General features: G+C 41.0%; 1 protein-coding gene across 1 annotated transcript in view; it reads right to left on the bottom strand.

Moving 5' to 3' along the window:
* The window catches only part of SLC26A5 (solute carrier family 26 member 5), a 48037-nt gene that overhangs the window by 5939 nt on the left and 23479 nt on the right, over positions 1-18619 (bottom strand). Inside the window, exons 7-16 of the mRNA XM_070755187.1 lie at positions 17414-17566; positions 15160-15242; positions 13256-13403; positions 11444-11557; positions 9886-9963; positions 6526-6621; positions 3223-3329; positions 2331-2400; positions 1508-1600; positions 245-355 (exon numbers count right to left, since the gene is read on the bottom strand). Of these exons, the coding sequence (XP_070611288.1) occupies positions 245-355; positions 1508-1600; positions 2331-2400; positions 3223-3329; positions 6526-6621; positions 9886-9963; positions 11444-11557; positions 13256-13403; positions 15160-15242; positions 17414-17566 (1053 nt within the window). The remainder of the gene's footprint in view (positions 1-244; positions 356-1507; positions 1601-2330; positions 2401-3222; positions 3330-6525; positions 6622-9885; positions 9964-11443; positions 11558-13255; positions 13404-15159; positions 15243-17413; positions 17567-18619) is intronic.

Here is an 18619-nt window from a genome sequence, read left to right as displayed (position 1 = left end):
CATGTTTTTGCGATGCAACGATTTCGCTGAGGCTCCCCTCGCTGGGAAACCCCGGCTCCGGACTCCCGTTGCCAGCGAAGCACCCGTTTTTGTGCTGCTGGGATTCCCCTGCTCACGAACCTCCTCCCGGAACCAATTAAGTTCGTAAGACAAGGTTATCACTGTATTCTCCTTTCTCTATACAAATCTCTTAGCAGACAAACCCAAGCCCCAGCCTGTATTCCCCAATGCGTTTCAAACTTACCAACTTTAAAATGGCTTGCTTCCGCTGTTTATCCAGCTGTTTTAGTTCCTTCGCGTGCCTTTTTTGCATTTTTTTCTTGGTGGCCAATATTTTACGGGGATCCACGCCGGTCTACCCCAGAAAGAAAGGAAAAATCTCATGAAGCTTTTATCTTACCTTCTACTAAAAAAAAGACCAAGCCAAAAATAAACAGGCGAATCTTGTAAGATACGATCCTTCTATACATATTTTTTTGGGGGTGTTGTGGTTAGCTCTGGCCCAGCTCCTGCCCCAAGGACTGTGGATGTGGGGGAGACAGCCACATGCTGCAGGCCTGTTTTGCCCCCCCGGTGGAATCTGCTGATGAAGGCTCCTCTGACCAAGAAGACATGAGTGACAGGGAGGAGGAGAGTGTGGCAGACAGCTTAGAAAGAGATCAATTATCTAGTTCCTCCTTGGATTCAGAACAAGAGTTGATGATACAGCCACGCATGTGGAGAGCGATGCATAGGCAACAACAACTGAGAGATTATTATCAAAGAAAATGAGGCCACCTGTGGTTGGGTGGGGCTGTGGTCATTAGTGAGGCTGCTATAAAGAGCAGCCTGTGGGTTTGGCCATTGTGGAGGATTATCTGACCGTTGTGTTTTGTGACTCCTTTATTGACTTTGACCTTTTGTGTGCTGATTTTCCCCCGCTTTGAAACTAAACCAGAGCAAAGTGTGTTTCACTTTCTGAAAGAAGAAGGACTGTGAATTGCCTCACAGCTGCAAGCTAAGTATCACAGAACTGATAAGGGACTTATACAAATTACCAGGTTGTTTGGAGACCAGTGCTCTTTGCTCTACCAAAAGAGGGCTTAGTTTAAGTGAATTTTCATTATAAAGAACATTGTTTTGAATTTTCAAACGTGTGTGTGTCTGAAATTTGTACCTGTGGATTTTTGGGAGGAGTCTACCAGAGAGCCTGACAGAACAGCTATGAAGGGGGCACAATCTGAGGTTAGTTGGGGGAAAGATCAGAAGCAACGTGAGAAAAAATTATTTGACAGAAAGAGTAGCAGATGCTTGGAACAAAACTTCCAGCAGACGTGGTTGGTAAATCCACAGGAACTGAATTTTAAACATGCCTGGGATAAACATATATCCGTCCTAAGATAAAATACAGGAAATAGTATAAGGGCAGACTAGATGGACCATGAGGTCTTTTTCTGCCATCAATCTTCTATGTTTCTATGAAATTTGACAGTGGGCTGAATAACCAGGAAGAAGGAAATTGCTTTACCTTTCTTTTCAATGCGTTGGTAAATAATTCACTATTGGCAAAATAGAGTGGTGCATTCGCTTGGAATATTTTAATCCCGGGGCATTCTGTTACCTAAATGGTGGCAGAATTAAAACAAATGATAAATGTTCTTTGGTAACTTTATACTACATTAAATTCATCAGAACCTGCAAAATCAGCTACTTGTTTATCCCCCCCAAATTTAATTTACTTTAATTGATTTATAAGCCACCCATTTCCTAATTATTATTATTATTATTATTATTATTATTATTATTATTATTATTAATTAGATTTGTATGCCGCCCCTCTCCGTAGACTCAGGGCGGCTCACAGCAATGATAAAAACAATATATAATGACAAATCTAATAGTTAAACTCTAAAATAACAATAATACATTTTAAAAAGTCTAAAAACAAGGAACCCCAATATATAAAAAACATACATACAGTCATATCATACACAGAAAACTACATAGGCAGGGGGAAGTGTATCAGTTCCCTCACGCTTGACGACAGAGGTGGGTTTTAAGGAGTTTACGAAAGGCAAGGAGGGTGGGGGCAGTTTTAATCTCTGGAGGGAGCTGATTCCAGAGGGTCGGAGCCGCCACAGAGAAGGCTCTTCTTCTGGGTCCCGCCTGGGCAGTAGAGTTCAAACCCAATCACGCTATTGAGGATTCCTGCAGGTACCTTAACTTTTCATGAATCTACTCATAAGATAAAGAGTGCAAGAAAGATTCCTCCATGGGATCCTATGGTCCCACCCCGTTTTTAAAGGACCACGTTAATTTTCTGTGTCTTCAAGAGTTTCCAAAGCTCTTACCTCTTCGTACAGCTCCACATCGCAATAAATATCCGAGTTATGAATTTGGCCAAGGATTCTATACTGGGGACTGAAGAGAAAAAAACAAGGACAGAAATATAATGAGTTGTTTGCCTTATAACCAGTCCTGTTGGAGAAACCAGATCAGGTGTATTTTTCGCGTGTGGCAGAATTCTCACAAATATTTTTTTTCAAAAGCTAAACCAACCAACCGAACAGGTTCTACGGCTTTGAACCTGACTCGCTGATCAGAAAATAAAGTAAGCAAATAAAGCAGTTATATAATGAAGGCTTTGCAAGGCATGCACTAAGTGAAAAATCTACGTTGCAAGACATAGATCCCGAAACAGTTACAGTGGTACCAACTGTCTGGTTTGGTTCTGCAACCCAACAAGACCGACACAGACTTCAGAGGATCATCAGAACTGCAGAAAAAACAATTGCTGCCAACCTACCTTCCATTGAGGACCTGTATACTGCATGAGTCAAAAAGAGGGCGGGGAAAATATTGACTGACCCCTCACATCCTGGACACAAACTCCTACCCTCAAAATGTTGCTACCAAGCACTGCACACCAAGACAACTAGACACAAGAGCAGTTTTTTCCTGAATGCCATCACTCTGCTAAATAAATAATCCCCTCAACACCGTCAGACTATTTACTAAGTCTGCACTTTTATTTCTACTCGTTTTTTCTCATCGTTCCTATCACCCTTTTCCTCCCACTTAGGTCTGTAGGACTGTAACTTGTTGCTTGTATCCTTAAGATTTTTATTAATATTGATTGTTTCCCGATTGCTTATTTGACCCCTATGACAATCATTAAGTGTTGTACCCCATGATTCTTGACAAATGTATCTTTTGTTTTATGAGTTTTCAAGTGAATTGTACCTTTGGGTCCTGTAGACGATCGTAATTACAGCAAAAGTGATCGATGTAAGCAAGCCGTAGTCCAGGCCCAGGAAAACCGAGGCGAGAAACGCTACAATCCAAATTGCCTGAAAAAGATCCAAATCGTCCAATCAGCGACACACATAGTCCTTAACTGACGACAATCATTGAAACCAAACTTTCGTTTGCTATGTGAGCCATTCATTAAGTGGGTTCTGGCCTATCTATCTATCTATCTATCTATCTATCTATCTATCTATCTATCTTATCTATCCTATCTATCCTATCTATCTATCTATCTATCTATCTATCTATCTATCTATCTATCTATCTATCTATCTTCCTATCTTTCCTATCTATCTATCTATCTATCTATCTATCTATCTATCTATCTATCTATCTATCTATCTATCTATCTATCTATCTATCTATCTATCTATCTATCTATCTATCTATCTTTCCTATCTATCTATCTATCTATCTATCTATCTATCTATCTATCTATCTATCTATCTATCTATCTATCTATCTATCTATCTATCTATCTATCTATTGGATTTGTATGCCGCCCCTCTCCGCAGACTCGGGGCGGCTAACAACAATGATAAAAAACAACTAAAACCCCTTATTATAAAGACCAAATATACACACAAACATACCATACATATCTTGTAATGGCCTAGGGGAAGGAATATCCTAACTCCCCCATGCCTGGCGACAAAGGTGGGTCTTGAGTAATTTGCAAAAGACAAGGAGGGTGGGGGCCGTTCTAATTTCTGGGGGGAGCTGATTCCAGAGGGCCGGGGCCGCCACAGAGAAGGCTCTTCCCCTGGGGCCCGCCAAACAACATTGTTTGGTCGACGGGACCCGGAGAAGGCCAACTCTGTGGGACCTTATCGGCCGCTGGGATTCATGCGGTAGAAGGCGGTTCTGGATGTATTCTGGCCCAATGCATGTAGGGCTTTAAAGGTCATTACCAACACTTTGAATTGTGACCGGAAACCGATCGGCAGCCAGTGCAGGCCATGGAGTGTTGCAGAAACGTGGGTGAATCTAGGAAGCCCCACGATGGCTCTCGCGGCCGCATTCTGCACGATCTGAAGTTTCCGAACACTTTTCAAAGGTCGCCCCATGTAGAGAGCGTTGCCCCTTCACTGCCCTTGGTTAAATTAGTAAGTCTACAGAGTCCACGGAGAGGGGCAGCATACAAATCCAATCAATCAATCAATCAATCAATCAATAATCAATCAATAAATAAAATAAATAGTAACACAGTTGTTAAGTGAATCTGAATTCCTCTCGTCAGATGGTCTCAAAATGGGGATCATCTGACACACACACACACACACACATACACACACGGGGACACTACGACCGTCATAAAGATGAACCAGTTTCCAAACATCTGAATTCTGATCACCTGATCAGTGGGATTGTTAGGACTCTTTCCATAACTGTTGGGTTGGCAATATATTGGCTGCAGGTGTTGCAGATTGCCACAAGAGGGAGCTAGAGTTTATAGCTTACCGTATTTCTCTGAGTCATCCTCTCTGTTTCTCATTGTCTGGTTACTCACTCTTAAGTTAGCTCTGCAATCTCTCTGCATTGTAGTTATGTATTACAGATAAAATGTGTTTAGGCTTGATATCTTTGTATGTACATGGTAATATTTGGATTGTTATTCTGACTTATGATGTGTATGACTTTAGACTGTTTATCTGAAAATGTTATTTCTCAAAGTAAACTTTAATTCAAGTTAGTACAATCTGTGTGTGGCTGAGTAGTTACTCACAACTAATCTCAATCTAAACATTTCTGTGTGTGCACAGCTTTGGTAAACAAGGATTACTCTGGTCATACATTAACAGGGATGTTGCAATGTTTGGGTTAAAAACAGCCATAAATCACTTTTTTTCCCCCCAGCGCCGTTATAACTTTGAAAAGTCACTAAATGGATGCTTTGAATGTCAAAGACAACGGTGTCATTATCTTCTTTTAATGATCCCATAATCCCTTGCAGGGTGGAGTCTGGGCGACTGAATGGAGCCAGCAGAGCCAATGTGGAGTTTTGTTTAACAAGCGTGCCCAGAAAGAGAGATAGAAATACCTGCCTCTACCTAGGATCGAAGTCAAGTTGTCCGAATTTCGATCATGTGATCATGGTAATGCCACCGCGGTTGGAAGTGTGGGAAAAAAATGGCCCTCAGTCATTTTTTTTCCAGTACTGTTGCAATAGCTCCCAACAATCTGGGTCCTCATTTTACCTACTTTGGAAGGATGGAGATACAGAGGCATCTGTAATATGGCAAATGATTTAGCTTTACTGGATAAGTGGTCAAAGCAATGGAAATTGCAGTTTAATATTTCCAAATGTAAAATAATGCACTTGGGAAAAAGGAATCCTCAATCTGAGTCTTGTATTGGCAGTTCTGTGTTCGCAAAAACTTCACAAAACAAGGATTTAGGGGTAGTGATTTCTGACAGTCTTAAAATGGGTGAACAGTGCGGTCAGGCAGTAGGGAAAGCGAGTAGAATGCTTGCCTGCATAGCTAGAGGTATAACAAGCAGGAACGGGGAGATTGTGATCCCACTGTATAGAACGCTGGTGAGACCCCATTTGGAATAATACTGTGTTCAGTTCTGGAGGCCTCACCTATAAAAAGATATGGATAAAATTGAACGGGTCCAAAGACGGGCTACAAAAATGATGGAAGCTTTTAAGCATAAAACGTATCAGGAAAGACTTAATGAACTCAATCTGTATAGTCTGGAGGACAGAAGGGAAAGAGGGGGACATGATTGAAACATTTAAATATGTGAAAGGGTTAAATAAGGTTCAGGAGGGAAGTGTTTTTAATAGGAAAGTGAACACAAGAACAAGGAGGCACAATCTGAGGTTAGATCAGAAGCAACGGAGAAAATATTATTTTACTGAAAGAGTCGTAGATGCTTGGAACAAACTTCCAGCAGACGTGGTTGGTAAATCCACAGTAACTGAATTTAAACACACCTAGGATAAACAGATATCCATCCTAAGATAAAATACAGGAAATAGCATAAGGGCAGACTAGATGGACCAGGAGGTCTTTTTCTCCTATGTTTCTATTGAAGGCTGAGTCAACCTTGAGCCAGGGGTGAGATTTGAACTGCTGAACTACAGCTAGCAGTTAGCTGGAGTAGCCTGTAGCGCTGCATCTAACCACAGCGCCACCTCGGCTCTATTCAAATGGTCACTAAGCAAACAGGTGTAAATTAAGGATTACCAGCAAAAGGAAGGAAATTTTGGGGCATAAAATCACTCACCAGTTCGATTTTGCTGGTTCTCCAAAAATGGACGATATCTCCAAACTGTTTGAACATGCCTTTCAGATTGACCATGACAATGGCTGCCAGAACAGTCTAGGAAAATAATGAATAGTATGACTTTCAGAAACTACAAATTAACAAAATCAACAGCAAATAGGGAAAATTTGTACAAAATGTATTACAGATGGCACCTCCCTCCAGCAAGACTTGCACAAATGTACAAAGAGGTAAATCCACAATGTTGGAGGTGGAGGAGGACTTGGGCGTCCTCCTCGATCCACAGCTCACATTAGAGAAACATCTTTCAGCTGTGGCGAGGGGGGCGTTTGCCCAGGTTCGCCTGGTGCACCAGTTGCGGCCCTATCTGGACCGGGACTCACTGCTCACAGTCACTCATGCCCTCATCACCTCGAGGTTCGACTACTGCAATGCTCTCTACATGGGGCTACCTTTGAAGAGTGTTCGGAAACTTCAGATCGTGCAGAATGCAGCTGCGAGAGCAGTCATGGGCCTACCTAGGTATGCCCATGTTTCACCAACACTCCGCAGTCTGCATTGGTTGCCGATCAACTTCCGGTCACAATTCAAAGTGTTGGTTATGACCTTTAAAGCCCTTCATGGCACTGGACCAGAATATCTCCGAGACCGCCTGCTGCCGCACGAATCCCAGCAACCGATTAGGTCCCACAGAGTGGGCCTTCTCCGGGTCCCGTCAACTAAACAATGTCGGTTGGCGGGCCCCAGGGGAAGAGCCTTCTCTGTGGCGGCCCCAGCCCTCTGGAACCAACTCCCCCCGGAGATTAGAACTGCCCCTACTCTCCTTGCCTTTCGTAAGCTCCTTAAGACCCACCTCTGTCATCAGGCATGGGGGAACTGAGGCATCTCCCCCGGGCATATACAATTTATGCATGGTATGTGTGTATGTATGTGTGTTTAGAAAATGGGGTTTTTAAAAAATGTTTTTAGTAGAAATTTAGATTTGTTGTAAACTGTTTTTCACTTTGTTGTGAGCCGCCCCGAGTCTGCGGAGAGGGGCGGCATACAAATCTAAATAATAACATATGGGGACCTATTACCACATCTGGTGGACCTGTCCAAAAATAAAGAAACTTTGGATCAAAATACAAGATTGGCTAACAGATATACTCCAAATCAAAATAAACAGAAGACTGCTAGGAATAATAAATCAAAAATTAGACAAAAATAAATATTATCTGCTGATACACATACTGACTGCAACTAGAATGGCAATAGCCCAATGCTGGAAAAAACCTAACCCTCCGGAAGACTCATGAATACTAAAGAAAATTCTTGACTGTGCCTTAACATTAAAATTAAAAAACAAAGAAGACTCCGATTATTATAAAACATGGAATATATATTATGATTGGTTTAAGTGGAGAAATAGAAGTTCAAATTGAATTACGATAATAACGATGCTTTAAGATATGTATTTATTGACAGAAAGATGAAATATGATGCAATTACAACCATTTTTTGTGAAAACAAATCTTTATGTAACTAAATTAATTAATAAAAAAGGGTACAGAAGGCGGTTTAAAAATAATAATAATAATAATAATAATAATAATAATAGAGAAGACATTGATAACCAAAAAGAACAACAGTGAATGCCGATGACTTCACCAGAAAATAATATGATATGCAACAAGACTGTAACTCTCCTTCTCTCAAGAGGAAATTGATATTTTTATGTTATTTGTAATTTTGTAATTGTCCAGGTGTTTTTTGTTTGTTTAGAAGTGTATGTGTGTTTTTCTATTTTCTTTTTTGTGTATGGCAAATATTGCAAATATGTCAATGTATATATTTTCTTGATTATGCTTTTTAAAACAAATTAATAAAAACCACTTAAAAGACTTTCTTTTCTGGATTCGTTTCAAACTCATCCCAAGTCTCTAATCCAAGGATGGCGAACCTATGACATGCGTGGAGCCATATCGGAGGGCATGTTTCAACCCCAGCGCGCACCAGCTGATTTTCAGCCTTGGGAAAGGCCGTTTCGTCCTCTGGACGCTTCAGGGGAAATTTCCTGAAGCCCCGGAGGTGATAAAAAAAACCCCAATGGACAAACCGGAAGTTCGGGAAAACGGACTTCCGGTTTTCCGTTGTTCTGTTTTTTTGCACTCTGGAGGGTTCAGGAAAGCTGCTTCTTCTTCTTTTAATTATTTTTTTTAAAAAAATTAAAATTTAACTTTATTGGAACACATAAAATACACAGAACAACACAAAGACATTTAAAAACAAACAGTATTTGGACAAAAGTACTACTACTACTACTACTACTACTAATAATAATAATAATAATAATAATAATAATAATAATCCCAGTCGAAGTTCCATTATTTTTGAGTCTGCACTTCGACTGGGATTATTATTATTATTATTATTATTATTATTATTATTATTATTATTTATTAGTAGTAGTAGTAGTAGTAGTAGATCTCAGCGGACATTTGAAAACCATCGGAATTGACAAAATCTCCACCTGTCAATTGCAAAAGGCCGCTTTACTGGGATCGACAAACATAATTCGCCGCTACATCACGCAGTCCTAGGTGCTTGGGAAGCGCCCGACTGGGGATAAAATACAAAATCCAGCATAGTGATCTCGTTTGCTATGTTGTATTGACATAATAATAACAATAATAACAATAAGAACAACAACAACAACAACAACAATAATAATAATAATAATTTATTAGATTTGTATGTCGCCCCTTTCCGCAGACTCGGGGCGAGATTACAGCATATCCTATAGAAAAAACGGTTCCAACTGTGTTAACATTCTATTATAGCTCTGTTAGATTAGTTACATACACCAGTTTTGAAAAGATACACATCTTAAGTCATAAGAGTCATCTTATACCTTTATATTAACAATAAATTCTATTACCAGGCAGTGGCTTTATCAATTGGATATTATTCTATTGTACATTAATTTTTTAAATTATGGGTTTTTAGTTTTAATTATTAGATTTGTATTCTACATTGGTTTTTTTTTCTATTACTGTTGTGATCCGCCCTGAGTCTACGGAGAGGGGCGGCATACAAATTTAATAAATAAATAAATAAATAAATAAATAAATTCTAACCACTACGCCACCAGGAAGGAGAATGAGAAAGGGAACATGAGAACATAAAAGAGGGAGGGAGGGAGGAAATAGCAATAACATTTAGACTTGAACCGGTCAAGATTGAACTGTTGGCAGTCAGCAGAATTAGCCTGTATTTTAACCATTGTGCTACCATGGTTTCTTTATGGATAGATAGATATTATGATCTGTGCAACAGGCCTTTTAATTCTGCTAATTTAGACATCTGGAGAATCCTTACCTGTGGCAAAGGTGAGAAGAGATAACCAATGGCAATAATCACCAGGAAAACAATGATTGAGGACAAGGTTCCTGCAATCTGAAGAAAAACCAGAGAAAACATTTTATTAAGGAAAAAAAAGATCTAGGAGGGTTCAGCTTTATCAGATGAATTTCTGATAAATCTGACAATTTTCAGGATATCTCCGGGACCGTCTTCTGCCGCACGAATCCCAGCGACCGATAAGGTCCTACAGAGTTGGCCTTCCCTGGGTCCTGTCGACTAAACAATGTCGTCTGGCGGGCCCCAGGGGAAGAGCCTTCTCTGTGGCGGCCCCGGCTCTCTGGAATCAACTCCCGCCAGAGATCAGAACTGCCCCCACCCTCCTCGCCTTCCGTAAAATGCTGAAGACCCACTTTTGTCGCCAGGCGTGGGGATAATTACCATCTTTCCCCCTTTTTTATTATGTTTTTGGCTTCACTGTATGATAGATTAGGTTGAAGGTGTATGACTGCATAGTTAGAGGTTTTATTATGTTATTAATGCCTTCTTAAATGGATTTAATTTTGTATTATTAAATTTGTAATGTAATGTATTCGCCCCGAGTCTACGGAGAAGGGCGGCATACAAATTTAATAAATAAATAAATAAAATTACTATTATGCTGTGAGCTGCCCCGAGTCTTCGGAGAGGGGCAGCATACAAATCTAATAAACTAACTATAAACTATAACTCTGAATGTAGCTTTCCCCTCCCCCGCAGCCCTAACTACCTGCTAACGATCTTCCCAGCTCTTACCTTGCAGGCTCTTTCATTGTTACTCTCTGCGAAGAATGTTTTCCAAGCCCTCACTCTTTGCAGGGTTTTTTTCATTACTCTAATTTGCTCTGAGTAAGTTTCTTTCCAGCCCTAATCAGGTGCTAATGATGTTCCCAGCTTTTACCAGCTTGCAAGCACTTTCACTGTAACTCTCTGCGAAGAATGTTTTTCCAGCCCTCACTCTTTGTAGGGGTTTTTTCATTACTCTAATTTGCTCTGAGTAAGTTTCTTTCCAGCCCTAATCAGGTGCTAACGATGTTCCCAGCTCTTACCAACTTGCAAGCACTTTCATTCTTTCTCTCTGCGAAGAATGTTTTTCCAGCCCTAAATCTTTGCAGGGTTTTTTTCATTACTCTAATTTGTTCTGAGTAAGTTTCTTTCCAGCCCTAATCAGGTGCTAACGATGTTCCCAGCTCTTACCAGCTTGCAACCACTTTCATTGGTTCTCTCTGCAAAGAATGTTTTCTAAGCCCTAAATCTTTGCAGGGTTTTCCCCATTGCTCTACTTGCTCAGACTGTTTCTTTCCAGGTGCTAATGATGTTCCCAGCTCTTACTGGCTTACAAGCTCTTTCATTGTTACTCTCTCCGAATAACTTTTTTTAAGCCCTTAATCAGGGGATAAAATAATCTGCTGAAGCTGACCAGACTAAGGACACTAGCCAGATGATAACCTGGTAAGCAGGTTCTTTTTCCCATTTTCCTCCCCAAAAACTAAGGTCCGTCTTATACTCAAAAAAATACGCTAGTTCTTTTTCGCACCTGTGTCTTCCCTCCAGTTCCTTCCTGAACAAGGCTCCGAGACATCGAGCAGGTGATCGCAAACGTCTGGAAAAAGGATCCGGTGGAATTGCAGATGCCTAACGCGATGAGTTCCTGGGATAACATAACAAAGGAACGAGAAAACAACACCACAACAAATACTGTTAAAGAAAATTACATCAACATTATGAAGGTTAATTTCTAAATGAATGGAATGCAATGGAGCAGTGTTTCCCGACCTTGGCCACTTGAAGATATCTGGACTTCAACTCCCAGAATTCCCTCTGGGAGTTGAAGTCCAAATATCTTCAAGTAGTCAAGGTTGGGAAACATTGCAATAGAGAATAGAATAGAGCAGGGATGCCAAACTCAAGGCCCAAGGGGTGCTTATTATCTGGCCCGCGGGGCCACCCTGGAAACAGGGAAGGTCCAGCCCGTGATGCCTCTGCCAGCCAAAATGGAACTCCAGAAGACCGCGCGCAGCCCTCCCAGGCTCCATTTTCATTGGCAAGGGTTTGCAGGAGGCCATCACAGGCGGAAACAGAATTTGGGAGCCTGTTTTAGCTGGAAGAGCACTCGGGCTGCTACCGGTGCCCTTGTCACAAGGGACGTCAAGCTGGCCACGCCCACCCTGGCGACACCCACTTTATCATCACCCCCCGCCTAACCCTGATGTGGCCCTCAATGAAATCGAGCTTGACACTGTGGGAATAGAATAGAATAGAAAATATGGAACGGAATGGAAAGGGAAAGGTAATTGTTGGCATGGTTGCCAAAAGAAAGGAATCTTCATGCATATGTTCTGGGAGTGTGTTGAAGTTCAGAAATTTTGGAAGGAAGTGCAGAATGAAATAAATAAAATGTTAAATATTAAGTGGATAATTACAAAAGAAATAGCGATATTAGTTAAACAAAGAGAATTAAGAGACTTCAAAGAAAATAAAAACGGCAGCATTGGAAAGCGCTCAAGCGGTAGTGGCATTGGGTTGGAAAGAGTCTATAAAATGGACATTACAGAACTGGTATTGGGTACATGGTGGATCACATTCATTTTGAAATCATGGAAATAAGATTAAACAATTTTGACGAAAATAAATTGGAGAAGCGGATGGTACGATGGAATAAGGTGAAAGATTATATGTTGAGTAGAATTTGTGACGAAAATGTGAACAATAAACTCCAATCACTCTTTCAATAATAAACAAAGGCAAAGTAGAGCTAAGGAAATAAAAGAATATAAACTAGTAAATATTTGAACCCCCTGCAATTGGTGGTGGTGGTGATGGAATTGTCAGTCGGGTGATCGGCACATGCACTGTGCACCGTTTTATGTTTGTTTATGTTAATTTCAATGTGCAAAACCAATAAAAATATATTTAAAAAAAAGAAATAGAATAGAACAGAAGAGAATAGATTATGGAATGGAATACAACATAGTATAGTATAGTATAGTATAGTATAGTATAGTATAGTATAGTATAGTATAGTATAGTATAGTATAGTATAGTATAGTAGTACTAGTATAGTATAGTATTAGTATTAGTATAGTACAGGACAGGATAAAATAGACCAGACCAGGGGCAGGAAAAGTTGGTTCTTCTATCACATGTAGACTTCAATCCCCATAATTCCTGAGCTAGCATGATTGGCTTAGGAATTCTGGGAGTTGAAGTCCACAAGTCATAGAAGAGCCAACTTTGCCTACCCCTGGGATAGACCAATGGTTGCAACTTGTCATTGGGAGAACCATTTTTATCGGCCGCGGAGTTTTACCCAAGTCACGAGGGTCACGGGTTATTACAACTGCGTCACCTGATTTCCATCCACCACGTAGCCGTGCTTCAGAGCGAAGATTTTGGCCATCGAGATAGTCATGGAAAACCCAACAAGAGCGATAGCGATGGCATCGACATACACGTGTGGGATGAGGCTGACGTCGGGCATTTGAGGAGGGATTAACCTGTAAGAAGCAATGAGGGGGGGAAAAATAAGTTATAGTAAGTTTGCAGGCTCTGAGACAGAGGTCTTCAAATGTAGCACCCCGGGAAGAATGGAACGGAACGGAACAGCACAGCATAGAATATGGAAGGAAACAAAAAGAAAATAGAAACATAGAAACATAGAAGACTGACGGCAGAAAAAGACCTCCTGGTCCATCTAGTCTGCCCTGATACTATTTCCTGTATTTTATCTTAGGATGGATCTATGTTGATCCCAGGCATGTTTAAATTCAGTTACTGTGGATTTATCTACCACGTCTGCTGGAGGTTTGTTCCAAGGATCTACTACTCTTTCAGTCAAATAATATTTTCTCATGTTGCTTTTGATCTTTCCCCCAACTAACTTCAGATTGTGTCCCCTTGTTCTTGTGTTCACTTTCCTATTAAAAACACTTCCCTCCTGAAACTTATTTAACCCTTTAAGAAACATAGAAACATAGAAGTCTGACGGCAGAAAAAGACCTCCTGGTCCATCTAGTCTGCCCTTATACTATTTTCTGTATTTTATCTTAGGATGGATATATGTTTATCCCAGGCATGTTTAAATTCAGTTACTGTGGATTTACCAACCACGTCTGCTGGAAGTTTGTTCCAAGGATCTACTACTCTTTCAGTGAAATAATATTTTCTCATGTTGCACTTTGATCTTTCCCCCAACTAACATATTTAAATGTTTCGATCATGTCCCCCCTTTTCCTTCTGTCCTCCAGAATAGAATAGAAAAGAGTAGCATAGAGTAGAAAAGAAGAGAAGAGAACAGAATATGGAATGGAAGTGAAGGAAGGGGAGGGAAAGGAAAATAGAATAGAAAAGAGTAGAAAATAGAATAAAAAATAAAATAGAATAGAATAGAACAGAATAGAATATGGAATGGAGTGGAAAGGGAAGAAAAGGAAAATAGAATAGAAAATAATAGAATAGAATATGGAAATAGAATAGAATATATGGAATGGAATAGAAAATAGAATAGAAAATAAAGTAGAATAGAATATAGAATAGAATAGAATACAGTGGTACCTCGTCTTATGAACTTATTTGGTTCCAGGACGAGGTTTGTAAGGGGAAAGGTTTGTAAGATGAAACAATGTTTCCCATAGGAATCAATGGGAAAGCGATTAATGCGTGCAAGCCCAAAATTCACCCCTTTTGCCAGCCGAAGCGCCAGTTTTTGCACTGCTGGGATTTCCCTGAGGCTCCCCTCCATGGGAAACCCCACCTCCGGACTTCCGTGTTTTTGTGATGCTGCAGGGGAATCCCAGCAGTGCAAAAACGGGTGCTTCGCTGGCAATGGAAGTCCGGAGGTGGTGTTTCCCATGGAGGGGAGCCTCAGGGGAATCCCAGCATCACAAAAACACGGAAGTCCGGAGGTGGTGTTTCCCATGGAGGGGAGCCTCAGGGGATCCCAGCAGTGCAAAAACAGGCGCTTCGCTGGCAACAGAAGTCCGGAAGCGAGGCATCCCAGTGGCGGCGGCTTGGGTTTGTATGGTGAAAATAGTTTGGAAGAAGAGGCAAAAAAATCTTAAACCCCGGGTTTGTATCTCGAAAAGTTTGTATGACGAGGGGTTTGTAAGACAAGGTATCACTGTACTGGGTTTGTAACTGCAGTGATTCGCTTAACAACTGTAGCAAGGAAGGTCGTAAAATGGAGCAAAACTCACTTAACAACTGTCTGGCTTAGCAACTGGAAATATGGGGCTCAATATATCTTATGCTTACCCACTAGGAATTTCCCCAACAATATCGACGTCGTAAGTCTTGGACAGATTCATTCCAGCTGAAACGCCCGTGCCGATGACTACCTTTGAAACACACACACAAAACGAAACGTTTGAAGAGTTCAAACTAACTTGCTCAGAATAACTTTGTTGTCGCTTAACACATGCCCCAATCGCATACATCAAAATGAAACTTCATTCTTTGCCGCTCTCAGAGGGTCACCGATTAGTTTCTGGACACAATTCAAAGTCTTAGTAACGACCTCTAAAGCCCTACATGGCATCGGACCAGATTACTTACGGGACCGCCTTCTGCCGCATAAATCCCAGCGTGGGCCTTCTCCTGGTCCAGTCGACCAGACAATATCGTCTGCAGGACGTAGGGGAAGAGCCTTCTCTGCGGTGGCCCCAGCCCTCTGGAATCAGCTCCCTCCAGAGATTCGAACTGCCCCCCACCCTCCTCGCCTTTCGCAAGATCCTTAAGGCCCATCTATGTCGGCAGGCGTGGGACAACTAGTACATGCCTCCCCCCCCCATTCTGACCATTAAATGTTATGTGTGGATATGATTGTGAAATATTTATTGTTTTTTAAGATAATGGGATTTTAGCCATAGTTTTAATTATTAGATTTGTACAGATATTGTTTTGTATTGTATGTTTGTGAGCCGCTCTGGGTCTAATCAATAATAATAATAATAATAATAATAATAATAATAATATAGACATGATGCTGTGGCACAGATGATCCACTGGAACTTGTGCCGGAACTACCATTTACCAGTGGCAAAGAACTGGTGGGATCATAAGCCCGAAAAAGTGGTCGAAAATAAGCAAAACTACTGTGGGACTTCCGACTTCAGACTGACCGAATTCTGAAGCATAACACACCAGACATCCTGATTGTGGAGAAAAAGAAAGTATGGGTCATCGACATCGCAATCCCAGAATTGAGGAGAAGCAGCTAGAGAAATTAGTGAAATACGAAGATCTAAAAAATCGAGCTGCAACGACTCTGGCATAAGCCAGTGAAAGTGGTCCCAGTGGTCCTTGGCACGCTGGGCGCAGTGCCAAAGGATCTCAGCGGACATTTGAAAACCATCGGAATTGACAAAATCTCCATCTGTCAATTGCAAAAGGCCGCTTTACTGGGATTGGCAAACATAATTCGCCGCTACATCACGCAGTCCTAGGTGCTTGGGAAGCGCCCGACTGGTGATGAAATACGAAACCCAGCATAGTGATCTCGTTTGCTGTGTTGTATTGACATAATAACAATAATAATAATAATAATAATAATAATAATAATAATAATTATTATTATTATTATTATTATTATATTTATTAAATTTGTATGCCGCCCCTCTCTGTAGACTCGGGGCAACTCACAGCAATAGTAAAAAACAATGTACAATACAAATCTAATATTTAAAAATCTAAAACCCCATAATTTAAAAAGACATGCACACAACATATCATGCATAAACCATATAGGCCTGGGGAAGATATCTCAGTTCCCCCATGCCTGATGGCAGAGGTGGGTTTTAAGAAGTTTACGAAAGGCAAGGAGGGTGGGGGCAATCCTAATCTTTGGGGGGAGCTGGTTCCAGAGGGTCGGGGCCACCACAGAGAAGGCTCTTCCCCTGGGTCCCGCCAGACGACATTGTTTAGTCGACGGGACCCGGAGAAGGCCAACTCTGTGGGACCTAACCGGTCGCTGGGATTTGTGCGGCAGAAGGTGGTCCCTGAGATATTCTGGTCCGATGCCATGAAGGGCTTTATAGGTCATAACCAACACTTTGAATTGTGACCGGAAACTGATCGGCAACCAATGCAGACTGCAGAGTGTTGCTGTAACATGGGCATACCTTGGGAAGCCCATGATTGCTCTCGCAGCTGCATTCTGCACGATCGGAGATATTCCCGGAGATATTCTGGTCCGATGGCATGAAGGGCTTTATAATAATAATAATAATAATAATAATAATAATAATAATAATAATAATAATAATAATAATAATAATATTTCCAGAACTGTTGATTTCCCTGATTAATTCTCTGATTTCCAGGTTTGCTGGACACCCGATGTATTTTAAATATTTACACCTTCCTGCTACTAAACTATCAGAATTACATGCGTCAATCTTGTCAAATCCATGTGTTCTTGGGGCTGGGGAGTCATCGCTGGGACAGAACACCTACCATCTCTGTTATTCTATGTTGTGGGTGAATGGCTCAACTATGGTTGAAGACCTACCACGATGATCTCCAGTGGAATTGGGACCACCAACTTCTTCTTAAAACGGTCGTTGATTTCTTTGCCGCTTAGTAGCAAGACGATGCAGATGAGTCCCACCACTAAAGTGGCCGTGTTGGTTTTGGGGATGTTGGAAAACACCGCGATCAAACTCTGAAAGGCAAGACAGGACAGAAAGGAAAAACGATTACTGCAAGACTTTGGGATTACAGTGTTCCCTCGATTTTCGCGGGGGATGCGTTCCGAGACCGCCCGCGAAAGTCGAATTTCCGCGAAGTAGAGATGCGGAAGTAAATACACTATTTTTGGCTATGAACAATATTACAAGCCTTCCCTTAACACTTTAAATCCCGAAATTGCAATTTTCCATTCCATTAGCAACTATTTAGATTATTACTCACCATGTTTATTTATTAAAGTTTATTTAAAAAAATATTTATTAAAGGCAGATGAAAGTTTGGCGATGATATATGACGTCATCAGGCAGGAAAAACCATGGTATAGGGGAAAAAACCCATGAAGTATATTTTAATTAATATTTTTGAAAAACCATGGTATAGACTTTTCGCGAAGTTCGAACCTGCGAAAATCGAGGGAACACTGTATTACCTTCGGGACTGCCTTCTGCTGCACGAATCCCAACGACCGATTGGGTCCCACAGAGTCGGCCTTCTCCGGGTCCCGTCGATGAAACAATGCCATCTGGCGGGACCCAGGGAAGAGCCTTCTCTGTGGTGGCCCCAACCCTTTGGAACCAACTCCCCCCCGGAGATTAGGACTGCCCCCACCCTCGTTGCCTTTTGCAAACTCCTAAAAACCCACCTGGGGAAATTGATTCTCCTTGGCCGCTCCGTTTTTTGTCTGGTTTGTTTGGGTTGTATGATTGTTTTTAAATCGAGGGTTTTTAACTGTTTAGCTTCTTAATCATTGGATTTTTATTTTGTATTTATCAATCGATCAATATCAACTTTATTTGATTAGTCAATCGACCATATCAAAGCGAGGAAAAGGACCACATCGGTCGTCATAAAACTGTGACTGGTTAGAATACAATAAAATTGGCTAAAATAGAGGGAATTTGAATAAATAATAATAAGTTAAAATGCAGTATAATATGCTAAAACTGAGTAGTAAAGCATGAGAATATAACTCGTGCAAAGGATTATATTAAACAAATCTAAGATTGTATTGATGTTGTGAGCCGCT

The sequence above is a fragment of the Erythrolamprus reginae genome, chromosome 6 (assembly GCF_031021105.1).
Source record: "Erythrolamprus reginae isolate rEryReg1 chromosome 6, rEryReg1.hap1, whole genome shotgun sequence".
Taxonomy (NCBI): Eukaryota; Metazoa; Chordata; class Lepidosauria; order Squamata; family Dipsadidae; genus Erythrolamprus; species Erythrolamprus reginae.
Note: the sequence above shows the minus strand (reverse complement) of the source record. Positions and strands in the feature narration are given on the sequence as shown.